This window comes from Triticum aestivum, chromosome 6A (assembly GCF_018294505.1).
Source record: "Triticum aestivum cultivar Chinese Spring chromosome 6A, IWGSC CS RefSeq v2.1, whole genome shotgun sequence".
Classification (NCBI taxonomy): domain Eukaryota; kingdom Viridiplantae; phylum Streptophyta; class Magnoliopsida; order Poales; family Poaceae; genus Triticum; species Triticum aestivum.
Genome location: NC_057809.1, coordinates 286,409,928 through 286,426,363, shown reverse-complemented (window position 1 = coordinate 286,426,363; position 16,436 = coordinate 286,409,928). Strand labels below are relative to the sequence as shown.

Here is a 16,436-nt window from a genome sequence, read left to right as displayed (position 1 = left end):
CAACTAAACATTCATACCTGTCAGCGTCTTCAGGAGCCATGTATTGCGTCTCATGATCAGAATCATCTCCACCTTGTTCTTCACGTGTAATAAGAGCCAATGTCTCCTCATCATAGTCACTAGCGGACTCATATCCACCATCCGCGGTAGCAATCATCACACGCGGAGATTTGCATTCCCTCGCATAATAATATCACTTGTGTGCCCTGTTGATGCCATGGAAGAAGAAGAACGCTGTGCAGGCCCCGCAGGTGCGCTCTTGGCAGATAATGGTGGTTGTGCCTGTTTTTTTGTATCACGGCTGGAGGTGGCACCGGATGGAGGTGCTGGTGCAGTTGAAGTAGAAGATGCACGTGGTGTCCATGATGAAGGTCGGCCTGCAGAAAAGTTAGTTCGCCCCAATGCTTGTCGATCCTGCACTTCACGTTCAGCTTTACAAGCAAGATGGAATAAACGAGTGATATTAGTATACTCCTTATAGTCTAGAATGGTCTGAATCTCTCTATTTAATCCACCCAGAAAACGTGCAAGCATAGCTTCATTCTCCTCAACAATACCACATCTAATCATGCCAGTTTGTAATTACTGATAATATTCTTCTACAGAATTTTTCCCTTGTCTTAAACGCTGCAATTTTTGAAGCAATTCACGTTGATAATATGGTGGAACCCAACGCGTACGCATAGCAGTTTTCAAAGCAGCCCAAGTAGTTGGAATAGGATATAATCTACAATGTTCAGACCACCATACACATGCAAAACTAGTGAAAGCACAAACGGCAGCATCAACTCGTCTCTCCTCAGGATATTGTAAACATGTAAATCGTTGTTCAGTTTCTAACTCCCAAGTAAGATATATATCAGGAACATATCTACCCTCAAATGGTGGAATATTCAATTTCAGTTTAGGAATATGGACATCATCTCGTACCTGAGGTGGTGGTGCAGGCCTACCATTACGAATATATACCTGAGGTCGACCTGCTGGTGGTGGTGCTGGTGGCTGCTCATAGATCTGATTTTGATCAACCTCATCCTCATAATCGCCCGCATACTCATCATCCTCCTGGGTACCAGCAACAGCAGTAGCAGGAGCCACAGAAGTATCAACAGCAGCACCAACAGTTTGGCCAAACGCAAGAGGAACACGGCTCGCTCGGCGAAGGTCTATTTCGCGACGTGGAGGTAGTCGTTGTTGTTGTTGTTGGAGAGGTGCGTTAGGTGCAGCGGGTGGTGGTGGTGGAAGACGCGCGAGCAATTCATTAAATCTGTTGTCGAGCTTTGTTTCGAACGTCTTCTCAAGGCCAGTGATCTTCTCCATGGCCTCTTCAAAATTGTTCAGCACATCTTGCACCTGTTCAGTCATCATTTGCTGAAACTTATCATGAAGCTCCTTGTTCGATAAATTCTCCCAGTCAATCTCGTCGGCTTGTGATCCTGGCATGGTTAGCAGCAATAGAAACACACAAGAATATGATCCTACAGACTACGAACAAGTGGTGGTGGTGGGTGTCACAAATCCGTCAAGCAAATCTCAAATTCTTACCAGTTCTTACCCAGCAGCAGGCGGTGATCGGCAACCGTTGTAGTCAAAAACTCTCAAAGCTTGGATAGAGCGATTACCAGGGAGAGTCAAACGCACGACGTAGATGTATGTGGAGCTGGGAAGGCTTATAATATGGTAGCAAAAAGGGTCAGCAATAATGATAGAGGCAAAGGTGTCCCGTCTTTCGATGAGATGATGGATTTCGCTTTGGTGGAAGTCGACTTTGACGATCCGACTACGAACGTGCGAGGACGTCGCGCCTTAGCAATCGCTAAACCAACTCCGAGAGGTTATTGACCACGCCGGAGCACGATCAACCTGACCACGAGGGTCTGTTTCCTGCGAGCAAACGAAGAACAAGCAAGAAACTGAGATTGCAATCTGGATATTGCGAATATAAGATGAAAGCTTTATTGATCAAGGTGGGGTTCTGTGACGCCTTTGTCTGGTCGTTGAACACAAACGAAGTACGCGAAGTTGCAGCTATGGCGAACTTTTAATCTAAACAAAACCCAAAGTCTAAACGATGCCCTAAGGGCTGTATATATGGAGGAAGAGGGGGGAATTTCGTGGCCCTTGGTGGGGGGGTCCGAAATCAACCCTATCTCTTGTTTCCCCACACATACGGACTCTAAAAATAGCCTATACTTATGTATTTCGAAATTACATGGGCCTGGCCCAATAATAAGGTGACGCAGCACCTAAAATAGCCTCGGGACGAAATTTATGAAGTGGCATCTTGTATATTTCGTCCAAGGCTTCATGCACCCATTATGGTGGCTTCAAAGTCCTGAAATCATCACTCGTAACTCCGTTCTTGTTCCCCTTGCGCATGCCATCATCTCCATGCTTGTTCTTGCTCCAATGTTCATCCTTCTCCAAGCTAGGCCCTTCATTTGTAAGCAAAACAAATGTATCCAATTTAGGTAGCATCATATTCTCATGAACATTAGAATCATTACCAAGAAACGAAAGTACCTGGTAATTTAGTTGGCGTGCACGAGCTCTAGTAATTGGTCCAGTATGTATAGCAGCAGGGGCTGTGGGTGTAACAATTGTATTGATGTCCTCATCACCCGTAGCCTCCGACAAGGCGATCCGTTGTCTCCAATGTTGTTTTCTTTGGAAATCATCGTTCTTTAATTCCTCATTCGAAGTGCGCTAGAGCTTGGGTTATTGCAGCACCTCACCGCCCAACACATCGCCCTAAGTGTGTGCCTCTACGCTGATGTTGTCATTGTATTATGTCATCCGGATCAACACGACATCTTGACCATCAAGGAGATCCTCCACGTCTTCGGGATTGCGTCGGGGAACATTGCAAAATTTTTGCTACACCGATCTGTTGCTCTTACGAGCACATAGACGCAATCCAAAACAACCACGCGTGCTCTACCAGTACCTTCCCGGTTCAATCTGGGCCTCCCCCTTTCTCTCGGCAAGATGCCAACGTTTGTGCTACTTCCTCTCATGGAGAATATTGAGAAGAAGGTCTCTACCTAACATGCCTCTATGCTCTCTCTTGGAGATAGAATATCTCTCGTTTGCCAGATCCTATGTGTGATGCCCGCCTACTTTCTCATTGCCATTGCCATGAACAAGCCCATCCTGGCAAGGATCAATCAGGTGATCAGTGTCTTCCTTTGGGGCAGTCGTAAAGACGTTCGTGGGGGTCAATGCAAGTCAACTGGCTGCGTGTTTGCCGGCCCATTCAACTTCGTGGCCTTGGTGTGTGCAAACTGTACCACACCAACCTTGCTTTACACGCTATTGGGCATGGCTTCAGAGAACAAACCCAGGCTGCCCCCGGAGCCATCTAGCGCTACCTCGCGATTTTGAGGTAGTTGTGATCGTGCATCCTCTACCACTTGGTAGCTCAAGGATGACAAGACTTGTCTTTTCTGGTTTGATCACCGGATCAATGGCCGATACACCGCGGAGCTTGTGTCTCTTGTCTTCGCCTTTGTCCTCGGACGACGCGACAAACGAAGGACGGTTGATAATGGATCCGTGACATCTACGATGCTCTCGGACCTACGGCAACGGTCTAGTACGTCGATCTCTAGCGGCTTCTGCGTCACACCACCCTTTCCCCGATCCCCGACCAACTCATGCCCTCCTAAAGCAATGTTGGTCTGCCAACCGACTAACTAGGCGGGCTTCCACACGTGCCTCACTGCATCCTTTGTGACCAGGAGCCAGAGTGCATGCAACACATCCTCACTGGCTGCTCATTCTCCTGCCAAGTTTGGCATGAGGTGTACAATTTCCAATCCGTTAAACAACAGATTTGGAGCAGTAGTTTCGCAAATCTCTCCTTCATCACGTCCAAATCCAAACGAACAGAACAAGCTAGAATGGTAATTGGCATAATCAGGTGTGTTTGCCCTCTGAAACAGGGGAACCGAGTCTAGAAATGGTTAGGTTAAATCAAATCAACGAATACAATGTGTTTGCCCGCTGGCTATACACATACCACAGAGTTCAGCGTCTCCTCTCCCGGGAAGTAGCCACGTACGTACAACAGCAACCCGAGCAAAGCAAAGCAAGTTCTTGCATGCACATGTCGGGCGGAGAGCAAGGAGAGTAAAATAATGTGTAGCTGATCAAACCATCCTGTTCATTCGTCCTTTTCCCGTCCTCTAGAATTGCTCGTTCCGGTCTACTGTATATGTGAGGGATGAACGAGTCCGGCCGATGCATCGATCGAGCCGGTGATGATCTGTGCACTCCAATGTCGATCTCCAATACGTACGAAGTGCACTCCTCAGATATGTACATTGCCATGCCATCTTGGATCGATTGGTTCCCGTTGTTGCTTTGATCGATCTGTGCTGGCCTGGCTCTCTCGAGATGACAATGGCGTACGATCAGTGACGCGCGGAGGGGCTCCTTACGCCGCCGGTGAGGCTGTCCACGTAGGAGAACTTCTTGGGGGCGAGGCTTGGCGCCTTCTTGAGCAGCATGGCCTCGCCGGCCTCGTCGAGCGTGCCCCCCTCCTTCTTCCTCATGAGCTCGTCCTGGTCGAAGTGCCATCCCATGAAGTCGTAGAGCGTCATGGACGCCGGCGCCTCGTTGAGCTTCTCCAGCTCCTCCCTGGCGTCCAGCTTCCTTGGCGCGTTCATCTCCAGCTGCCTCCGAGCCGCCTCGCTCGCCGTCAGGTTCGTGGCCGCCGCGTCCGCACCCAGCACGTCCTCGATCCTCGAGATCACGCTATACGCCAGGCTCTCTAGGACGCGCGAGTAGCTCTCCAGGAGCGCGTAACCAACATCCTGCCGATGCAACTTCACCATCAACAACCAACGAGCGAACCATGACATGCATGACGCATCATGAATGGTCGGGAAGGCGCAGGTATGTACCCTGTTGTATTGGATCTTGGAGATGTCGAGCTGTGACTGTGGGGCTCCGGGGAACTGAAGCTTGAGGAGGTGGAGGATGGTCTCGGCGCGCTCCTCGAACTGCTCGCGCTTCTCGAAGCTGATGATGGAACCCCAGGAGGACTTGGCGTCCTTGGTCTGCATCTTGCGCTTCCAGATGATGGTGGAGGCCTCGATGCGGTTCTTGAGATCAAGCACCTTGTGCTCCGTCGACAGGTCCACCCCTTCCAGGAACTCGATCGGATCGAACTCCTCGTCGGTGATGCTCCGGTAGATGGCGTCGCCCAGGCTCGTCTTGCCCTTCTTGGGGAGCGACTCGATGTAGATCTCTGGGATCTCCATCTCCACCAGCACCTGCGCGTTGATGGCCATGGCGGCCTTGAGCACCTGGTTCACGCACTCCTTCTGGTACTGCAGCCACTTGCGGGTCACATCCGACAGGCCCTCCGCCGGCACCTTCACCGTCGGCATCCACCACTTGTCGTCGTCGCGCTTGTTGTCGCCGCCCTTCTCGTACCAGAACTCGGTCTGGTCCACGAAGTTGTCCATGTAACCCTGCATGCATGCCGCCACCAAACATTCATATTCGTGCATTACGACCATTACTTTAGCTCAGTTCAGGATCTCTCTTGGTCCAATCAATCCATACGTAGTAAGTAAATGATTGGTAAGGGCATCTTCAAGGCGGACCGTAAACCTTTCACAATCATTCGGATGACATTGTCCGGAGCGCAGAAATTATGCAACGCAGATCTGTATCGGTCCGCGAGACGGTTCGAACATGATTTCTCCTGAAAATCAGAGACAAAAATGTAGAGGTTTGCAGGAGTCTGGATCCCCAAGCCCGCTTCTGACCGCCCTGATCCACCCAAAACTCGTGACCCGCCCCTCCCACGTTTTTCTTCTGAAGCACGCATCGCTTACCGCGTCGCATTCATGCCGGCTGAGAGCACGCAGAGGTCGGCATTGATGCCGTTATGTGACCAGAGGAGGGAGGGCGGTGCTGACCGATGCGACCTCTCGACAGCCGCCGCTTCAATGCGGACACATGTTACCGAGGAACCAACTCCATTCGATGTGCCGCATTGAAGCGGCTGACTGACCCTTCGCATGGCCTGGGCGCAACTATTTAAGCTGCGCTCCGGCGCCGTTCACACCGCATCCTTCTTCTTCCTCCCCCTCCTCCTCCTCCTCCTCGCCCACCCCCCTTACATCTCTGGCGAAGGGCAAGTCCTGGGCGTCGGCGCCGGCAGGCGGTTCCCGGGCTCGTGGAGACGCCGCCCTAGGACTCCGAGGCCGTTGTCCTGGTCGGCTGGCGGCGGCTCGAGGCGGGAGGAGGTCGTCAACTCCTCCGGCGACGAGGAGGACCAGCATCCACCGCCGCCACCACCACAATTCGCACCATCGGTGCGGGGCTAGGTCTACGCCGGCATCGATGCAGAGTTTGAGGAGCAAATGGAGCCGGTGCTCCGTCGCTCTGTCATCCACACCAACGGCCCGGCTCCGCCACCGGGGAAGCTCCTCCCTGTGATGTCGGAGCCGACATCCCCTCCACGCTCTCCGCCGCCGCGTCAAGGAAGAGTGGTTCTCGCCGCCGCCCCGGCGTGTTGTGAAGGAGGAGCGCCGCTGGCCACCGCCTCGGCGCGTCGTCAAGGAGGAGCGCCGCTTGCCGCCGTCACGCCTGCCCAAGGCACGTGGGCGCATTCCGCACTACCTCTGCGGCAGCTCCTTATCGTCGTCCCGGAGCGCCAAGACGGCGCAGGAGTACGTCGACCGGGAAAGGCGCTAGTTGGACTCTGTCGATCCTAGTTCACAGACTCCGACATCCCGCCGTCGCACATCGCGGCGGACCCAGACGTGGCATACGCCTAGGCCCTGGATCGCTCCGTGACGACGTCTGAGACGGCCAAGCGTCGTCTCTGCCGCCTCAACAGGGAGATGGCCAGGTACGACGAGGAATGGTCCCTCACCGAGATCGCCGCAGCCACCAACGACGGCGCGTCCAACAACCGCCGCCCTCTCCCCCAGCCCACGTCCTCGGTGGCCGCGGCTTAAGAGCATCTCCAGCCATTGAGCCCCTAGGAGGCATTTTTTCGCCCCTTGGGGGGCTGCCGGCGCAACATTTAGTCCGGGGATGAAAAATTATCCACTCGTTGCCCCCCACGCACGTACCTCCTGCTGCTCGCCGCCCTTGCCGGTCTGTCGCCGCGCAGTCGCGGACAACATCGCGGAGTCCATCCCCTTCGCCAAGGAGGTCGCCGACGGCGCCGAGGCAGCCAAGCGGGCAGGGGGCGCGGCCAGAGGCGAGGCGGGGCGCGCAGGAGGCAGCAATAGCGGCGCAAGTAGCAGGTAGGGCCGCGGCCAGAGGCGACGCGGGGTGCGCAGGAGGCAACAGCAGCTCGCAAGTGCTCGTGGGGGCACGACCAAGCGGGTAGGGGGCGCGGCCAGGGGCGCACGACCGCGCGCGGGAGCGAAGCTCTGGCCATGGCGTCCGAAGCGCTGGCCGGATGAGCAGTGGCAGCAGTGCGGGCGGGCGCGGGGTGCTGCAAGGTCTGGCTCATGCGCGGCCAGGGGCGCGTCGGGCGCTGCGGTCGCGGACTCGTTGTCCCGGCCGTCGCGCGCTCCAGCGAGCTCCGCCCATGTCGTCCCGGCCGCGTCGTCCAGGCGGGCGTCCACGGTCATGCCCGCGCTGCTCCGCCTGGCCGTCGCTGGTGTAGGAGGCCGTCCGCTCCCTGGCCTCCAGCTCGGCCTCGATGGCGGAGGTTGAAGAAGCGCGACCGCGACCGTGCGGTGGCAGAGGTGTGCAGGCAGCGAGCAGCAGTGAGCCGGCGTCCGCGTGCAGCGAGCTTCGACCCGGCCACGCCACGGCCACACACCGGCGGACGAGCTCCCGCGGCGTCAGAGACGAGCTACCGCGGCTCCGGACGCGCACGCGCGAGCAGCCACGTAGGGCGGCCCCGGCGGCAGGCACGACGGCAAGAGACGGCGAGCGGCGCGGTTATTGGAAGAAAAGACGAGGAGAGAGAGAGAGAGAGAGAGCTCATGCGTGTCAGGTGAAAAGTGAGAGGAGAGAGACTGCATGTGGGCCTTTGCATGGATAAACATATCGCCGGCGCTTCCAGATGCCTCTCAGGGGGCTGGGTTTGGGGTGGGACTGCAGGCGCTAAAATTTGACGAATTCGGCAAAAAAGGTGATCCTTGGGGCATGAGTGGAGACCTTTTTCATTGCCGACGATGAAAAAGTGCTCCTGAGGGCCTTTTGGGGGACTAGTGGAGATGCTCTAATTGTGCACGACGCAAGAGGAGGTGAAGAGGATCATCCGTGAGCGTCAGGCGACCATCGGGAAGCATTGCCGCGACGCCACCACCTTCCGCCGCCCCAAGCGCGACGACAACTCCTCCAACGGCGACAGGCAACGATGATGGAGGAGGAGCAGCCGGCCAGCCCGGCATTGGCTAGTATATGATAGTTCAGGTTCTTAATTTTATATTTTTAGTTTATTGGATGAAATTTATGTACAAATATCCACTTTAAATGAAATCCGGCATGTTTATATTAAAATTCATCCTTTCTGATTTAATTTCTGCCGTTGATTCGAGTTACTGTGAAAATGTATGCGGTTAGTATTGGATGTCGACCTTCCGTATCGGTATCCGCGGACTGATTTCCTATACGTAGATGAATGCGGGAGGTTTTTTGCATGTTGCCGTTGGAGATGCATAATAAGCTAATAGCACTTACAATCAGCATGGCGTCTAGCTTGCGCAGAGCGGGGATATTCATCTGCAGGTCGCGACGCTGCGCTGTCGACATGATCTGTGGATAGGAAAGGAAAACCCCAAGATGTTACAATGATAGATACTATTAGTCAGATGGAAAGAAGAGCTTGTTACCTCCATGGTAGTGCCGTTCTCGGCGGTCTGTCTTGTCGGGACAAACTCGACGATGTGGTCGGTGACGGACAGCAACCAGCCGACCTCCTTCTTCCACCGCTCCTTGGTGTCCGGCGCCATGGGTTCCAGCTTGCGGTGCTCCCCAAAGACGGACGCGGCCAGGTTGGTGATGGCGTTGGACAGCGCTAGAGCCGACGGCACGCCTTTCCCGGTCCCTGACATGTCCTCTCCAAGCAGCAGCTTCGCAAATCTCTCCTTCATCACGTCCAAATCTGACCAAACAAAACAAGCCAGAATGGTTAACTGGCACAATCGCATCGACCAAATTAACTGGCACCTTATAACTAATTAAAACGCAGTTTAGCAAAATGAATCAATCAAAACTGGCGTGCCTGAGGGCGGCCCGTCGCGTGCGAGACGGGAGCGAGGCGCCGTCCGGCCGTTGGGCAGCGGGGGAGCACCCCCGCCGCCATTGCCACCGGGCTCTTGCATCTCCGCCGTGTCGCTTTCTGTACAGCTGTTGCTCTCTTGCTCCTCCTTCCGTAGGTGGGTGTGCGAGTTGCTCTTGTCAAGGCTATGCCGCCGGAGGAACCGCACCATCACCCAGCCCACCGCCTCGAGCTTGACGCGCAAGGCGTGGGCACGTTGGCCCCGGCGGTCGTGCACCGCCGCGGCTTCCCGGAGACCAGAGCGATAAGGCCGCCGCCGTGACGAAGAACAGGATCAGCAGCACCCGGTGCTAGAAACGGCCGGCGTCCTCTCCTCACCCAGGAACAAGGACAAGAGCCGCAATAACGATCGTTGATAGATCTCAGGTTAGACCAAAGAGGACCAAACAACACAATGAGCAGAGAGAAGAAATCAAGAAACAACAGCGAGGCGCGGGGACATGTCGCGCACTACTGCTGCGGCCGGCATTGCATTGTATTGTACGTGGAGGAGGGAGGGAGGTTGGCAGGTCCGGCCCCGAAAAAATTAAAAAGGGGCGCGGCGCCTGCCTAATTTTAAGCAGGGCGCGAACGTGGGGTGGAGGGCAGGGGTCGACGACGATTAAATCCTTCTGATGCGTGGCCCAATTTCTATGGGTGGTCGCCGTGGCATTGCCCTGTTTGGAGGAGAGCCCGGGAAATGGGCAGAGAGGAATGCTCCCGCCCACTCCTTGCCTTGCTAAGGGGATGTTTTCCTTATAATTATTATAATATAAAATAAAGCGTGGCTAGATTGATTGATTTTCTGTGCCCTGCCGGCGGCAGTACACCAATAGAAATCGTCTGACTGATGATCTGGCTAACCGTCAGCGTTGACGTTTATCACTGACGGCCTAGTTGGACCAGTCACTCTCCCCATGCGACTGGACAACCCGTAGCGGAAGATTAAAGGTAGAAACCCCCCACCCCTCTCCCTCCTTCCGTCCGGATCTGTCGCCGAGGCTCCGACGTGGCGTGAGGCAAGGGAATGGGCCCGTCTGGGTGCTTGCTGGTGGGTGGCATGCGACGGTGTTCTGGATCCCTGTGTGTCCTCGCGGCTTGGGCTGGAGGCAACATGCTTGGGCGTCCATGGGGCTTCGGTCGCGGATGATGAAGGCGGTGGATACCGGCGGTCCTTCCCGCGGGCGTGAAGGCGGGACATGGGGAGGTGGGTGGTGGCCGTGACTTGGACTGGTGGTGGCGGATCATGGCATCAGGAGGTGATGGAGAGGCGGGGCATGGCATTGGCACGATTGCTTGGCGACCGGAGTTGCCGCCCGCCATGAGCGGCCTCTCTCTCTTCATGGAGCAGCGCTCACCTTGTCCCGGTTCGTGTCTTGACAGCGAATCGGCGACACGGATCGACCATCGGGTATGGAGTTTGACATGGACCTCCTGCCCGGGGTTGGGTACTCCTCGAGCGAGGTTTGGCATGTTGTTGCCTTGGAGTCGGGCTTCTCGGCTTTCGGTCGCCGCCGATCAAGCCGAGGTGGGAACTTGCGACTTAGTTAGGGAGTCATCTTCTTGTTGTAACATCGATCTCGGTCTGTGGATGTGGTGGATGGGGCGGCGGTGTGCCGACTGTTGGACCAGTGCCTCAGGTTGCGGACTTGGCATCGTCTCAGCTGTTCTCAAAGTAAATGTTCCTCGGCAAATTTCCAAAGTTTTTGTTCAAGTAGAAGCTTTGTGAAGTAAGTACTAGCTATGCACATCCAAATGGCATGAAATTTATACAGTTCCTTCATATGCCCAAATTATCACCCTCCTCCAAATTGTAGCTCAATCAAATCATCTATGTGAGCTCAGCTTCAATTTTTATTTTCTGTCCAGATTGGCACGTTGCAAAGCAAGAACTATCTATACCACTCCTATTGCCCTCAAACTTTTTAGTCAATCTTCCACACCCAAATCATTTCCACATGCCAATATTCAGCTATATTTTCCTAGTAAATCTTCCTCGGCAAATTTCCAAAGTTTCTATTCACCTAGAAGCTTTGTGAAGGAAGTACACGATAGGAATATCGTAATGAGTTGATTTTTTGCCTCACATTCTATATGCCAAAGTCGTAGCTCTACACAAAAGTTGAGCTCTATCTAACAATACATATGAGCTCACCATCGAATCTTTGTTTCTGGTAATATTTTCAGTTTGTGAAGCAACTACATTTTATTTTGCTTTATAATTGTTGAAAAGTTACCAGGACATTACCCTGACTATAGAAACCCCCTACGTCAAATTTCAGCATAATCCAATGATGAGGACATCAATACCATTGTTACACCCACAGCGCGCACGCCAATTGAATTATCAGGTACTTTCGTTTCTTGGTAACGATTATAATATTCATGAGAATATGATGCTGCCTAAATTGGATACATTTGTCTTGCTTACAAATGAAGGGTCTAGCTTGGACAAGAAAGATGAACCTTGGAACAAGTTCAAGCGTGGAGATGATGTCATGCGCAAGGGGATCCAGAACGGAGTTACAAGTGATGATTTCAGGACTTTGAAGCCACCATAAGGAGTGCATGAAGCCTTGAACGAAATATACAAGATGCCACTTCATAAATTTTGTCCAGAGGCTATTTTAGGTGCCGCGTCACCTTATTATTGGGCCAGACCCATGTATTTTCGAAATACTTAAGTATAGGCTGTTTTTAGAGTCCGTATGTGTGGGGAAACAAGAGTTAGGGTTGGTTTCGGACCCCTCTTCCAAGGGCCATGAAATCCCCCCCTCTTCCACCATATATACAGCCCTTAGGCGTCGTTTAGACTTTGGTTTTGTTTAGATTAAAAGTTCGCCATAGCTGCAACTTCACGTACTTCGTTTGTGTCCAACAACCAGACCAAGACGTCACAGAACCCCACCTTGATCAATAAATCTTTCATCTTATATTCGCAATATCCAGATTGCAATCTCAGTTTCTTGCTTGTTCTTCATTTGCTCACAGGAAACAGGCCCTCGTGGTCAGGTTGATCGTGCTCCGGCGTGGTCAATAACCCCTCAGAGTTGGTTTAGCGATTGCTAAGGCGCGACGTCCTCGCAGGTTCGTAGTCGGGTCGTCAAAGTCGACTTCCTCTAAAACGATAGCCACCACCTCATCGAAAGACGGGACACCTTTGCCTCTATCAAGTGGTATCAGATTTTTAGGTTGCTTGGTGAGATTTTCAAGTTTTCATAGTTTAGATCGAGTCTATTCTTCATACCTACAGTCCACGAAAAAAGCCAACAAAAAAATAGGGCTAGTTCATCATATCCGAACCAATCTGAGCCTTTGCATAGTCTTTTTAGAGTTTTGCTTTGTTGAATTTACGGTTGCATCGTCGTGTCGAGTTGCTGGTCTTAGCGTCTAGGCCCTTAGAGTTTCGAGTTCTATTCACAGGTTGTCACGCCGTCGCCGCACCATCGTCATCATCATTGCCATATACCACCACCCCACCATACACATCGCCGCTGCCATATACAACCACCATCCGAGTCCACATATACCATCGCCATATACAATCACCAATCCGAGTCCACATATACCATCACCATATACAACCACCAGTCCGAGTTCCACCAGATTCATCGCCGCCACCAGTCCGAGTTCCACCAGATTCATCTCCGCTACCAGTCCGAGTCCAGTATTTGTTGCTTTGTTTTCGAGTTCCAGATCACGCGATACTTCGAGTCGTGACAGAGTAGTACTCCTGAGATTCCGTGCTACCCGCAGAAGAAAAATAGTTCCAAACTCAAAAAAAAAACTAAGTCTGGAAAATTCTGGCTAGGCTGTTTTTCGACCATTTGTAGACTTTTTCGAAAAAAAAATTGTTGCGGAGCAAAAAAAAGAAAAAAAGGAAAAAAAAGTGCAAAAAAGTGAAAAAAAAAGAAAAAAATCAGAGAGTGCTCCTCCCTTGTTTACGTGCCGCGCCGTGATTTTGTTCGTGTTCTAGGCTCGCGTCTCTAGTACGGTCTAGCCTAGGACCAGCACAGTACCGTTGTTGAGCGTTTATTTAACTTTGCATCTCTAAATTGATTATTGCTGACCCTTTTTGCTACCATATTATAAGCCTTCCTAGCTCCACATACATCTACGTCGTGCGTTTGACTCTCCCCGGTAATCGCTCTATCCAAGCTTTGAGAGTTCTGACTACGACAGTTGCCGATCACCGCCTGCTGCTAGGTAAGAACTGGTAAGAATTTGAGATTTGCTTGACGGATTTGTGACATCCACCACCACCTCTTGTTAGTAGTCTGTAGGATCATATTCTTGTGTGTTTCTATTGCTGCTACCCATGGCAGGATCACAAGCCGACGAGACTGACTGGGAGAACATGAAAAATAAGGAGTTCCATGATTAATTTCAGCAAATGATGAGTGGACAGGTGCAAGATGTGCTAAACAGATTTGAAGAGGCCATGAAGAAGACAGATGGCATGGAAAAGACGTTCGAAACAAAGCTCGATAACAAGTTTAATGAATTGCTCGCGCGTCTTCCACCACCACCACCGGCTGCCCCTAACGCACCTCTACAACAACAACAACAACAACAACAACAACAACAACAACAACAACAAAAACAACAACAACAATGTCGCTTTCCAAATCAAGTGGGATGAGCACAGCGCGTTCCCATTGACCCTGGGCAAAATTCTGGTGCCGCTGTTGATGCTTCGACCGCTCCTGCTGCTACTACAGAGGTGGAGGACCATTACGAGGATGAGGTTGACCAAAATCAGAACTACGTGCAACCACCAATACCACCACCACCAGGTCGTCCTCATGCATATCATCGCAACGGTAGGGCTGCACCACCACCTGAAGTACATGACCATCTTCCTAAACTAAAATTGAATATTTCACCATTTGAGGGTAGATATGTTCCTGATATATATCTTACTTGGGAGTTAGAAACTGAACAACGATTTACATGTTTACAATATCCTGAGGAGAGACGTGTTCCTGCTGCTGTTTGTGCTTTCACTAGCTTTGCATGTGTTTGGTGGTCTGAACATTGTAGATTATATCCTATTCCAACTACTTGGGCTGCTTTGAAAACTTCTATGCATACTCGTTGGGTTCCACCATATTATCAACGTGAATTACTTCAAAAATTGCAGCGTTTAAGACAAGGAAAAAAATCTATAGAAGAATATTATCAGGAATTACAAACTGGCATGATTAGATGTGGTATTGATGAGGAGAATGAAGCTATGCTTGCACGTTTTATGGGTGGATTGAATAGAGAGATTCAGACCATTCTAGAGTATAAGGAGTATACTAATATCACTCGTTTATTCCATCTTGCTTGTAAAGCTGAACGTGAAGTGCAGGATCGACAGGCATTGGCACGAACTAACTTTTCTGCAGGTCGATCTTCATCATGGACACCACGTGCATCCTCTACTTCCACTCCACCAGCACCTCCATCAGGTGCCACCTCCAGCTGTGATACAAGAAAGCAGGCACAACAACCACTATCTGCCAAGAGCACACCTGCCGGACCTGCGAAGAGCTCTTCTTCGTCCATGGCATCAACTGGGCACACAAGTGATATTATTTGTCGTCGTTGTAATGGAAGAGGACATTTTGCTAGAGAATGCCAATCTCAGTGTGTGATGATTGCTACTGAGGATGGTGGCTATGAGTCCGCTAGTGACTATGATGAGGAGACTTTGGCTCTTATTACACGTGAAGAACACGGCGGAGATGATTCTGATCATGAGACACAATACATGGCTCCTGAAGATGCTGACAGGTATGAATGTTTAGTTGCTCAATGTGTTTTGAGTGTGCAGGTCATACAAGTTGAGCAAAGTCAAAGACATAATTTGTTCCATACAAAGGGAGTTGTGAAGGAACGTTCTGTTCGCGTCATCATAGATGGAGGGAGCTGCAATAACTTGGCTAGCATGGAGATGGTGGAGAAGCTATTTCTCACCACAAGACCACATCCACATCCTTACTACATCCAATGGTTCAACAACAGTGGCAAGGTTAAGGTAACACGTACTGTTCGTGTGCATTTTAGTATCTCTACATATGTTGATTATGTTGATTGTGATGTGATACCTATGCAAGCATGTTCCTTATTTCTTGGTACACCATGGCAATTTGATAAAAAATTTGTACACCATGGTAGAAACAATCAGTATACTCTTGTTCATAAGGATAAAAATATTACTTTGCTTCCTATGACTCCTGATTCCATTTTGAAAGATGATATTAATAGAGCTAATAAAGCAAAACAGGAGAAAAATAAAAGTGAAAATCAGATTGTGGCAAAAGAATTTGAGCAACAAATGCAGCCTAATAATAAACCATCTAGTGTTGCTTCTGAAATTAAATTGAGAAGTGCATGTTTAATTGCCACCAAATCTGATATTGATGATTTAGATTTTAGCAAATCTGTTTGCTATGCTTTTGTGTGCAAAGAGGCATTATTTTCATTCAAGGACGTGCCTTCCTCTTTTCCTCCTACTGTCACTAACATTTTGTAGGAGTTCGCTGACGTCTTTCCACAAGACGTGCCACCGGGATTACCACCTATTCGAGGGATTGAGCATCAAATTGACTTAATTCCCGGTGCATCATTACCCAACCATGCACCATACCGTACCAGTCCAGAGGAGGCGAAGGAGATTATGCGTCAAGTACAAGAACTGCTCGACAAAGTTTATATACGCGAATCCCTTAGTCCTTGTGATGTTCCTATCATTTTAGTGTCGAAAAAGGATGGTACGTCACATATGTGCGTTGATTGTAGAGGCATTAATAATACTACTATTCGTTATCGCCATCCTATTCCTAGGCTAGATGATATGCTTGATGAATTGAGTGGCTCTACAATATTCTCCAAAGTTGATTTGCGTAGTGGATACCATCAAATTCGTATGAAATTGGGAGATGAATGAAAAACAGCATTTAAAACTAAGTTTGGATTATATGAGTGGTTAGTCATGCCTTTTGGGTTAACTAATGCACCTAGTACTTTCATGAGGTTAATGAACGAAGTTTTACGTGCTTTCATCGAACGATTTGTGGTAGTTTACTTTGATGACATATTGATTTATAGCAAATCTTTGGAGGAACATTTGGAACATTTACGTGTTGTTTTTATTGCTCTACGTGATGCACGTTTGTTTGGTAACCTTGGAAAGTGCACC

At 50.7% G+C, this 16,436-nt stretch overlaps 1 protein-coding gene across 1 annotated transcript; it reads right to left on the bottom strand.

Moving 5' to 3' along the window:
- Positions 1 to 3,909: 3,909 nt before the first annotated feature.
- On the bottom strand, positions 3,910 to 9,846 carry LOC123127445 (rho guanine nucleotide exchange factor 8-like). The gene is made up of 5 exons (XM_044547153.1): positions 9,212 to 9,846; positions 8,820 to 9,091; positions 8,668 to 8,742; positions 4,908 to 5,480; positions 3,910 to 4,817 (listed from the first exon to the last, which is right to left on the bottom strand). The coding sequence occupies exons 1-5, from the start codon at positions 9,417 to 9,419 to the stop codon at positions 4,416 to 4,418; spliced, it is 1,530 nt and encodes a 509-aa protein (XP_044403088.1). The 5' UTR covers positions 9,420 to 9,846; the 3' UTR covers positions 3,910 to 4,415.
- Positions 9,847 to 16,436: the final 6,590 nt, after the last annotated feature.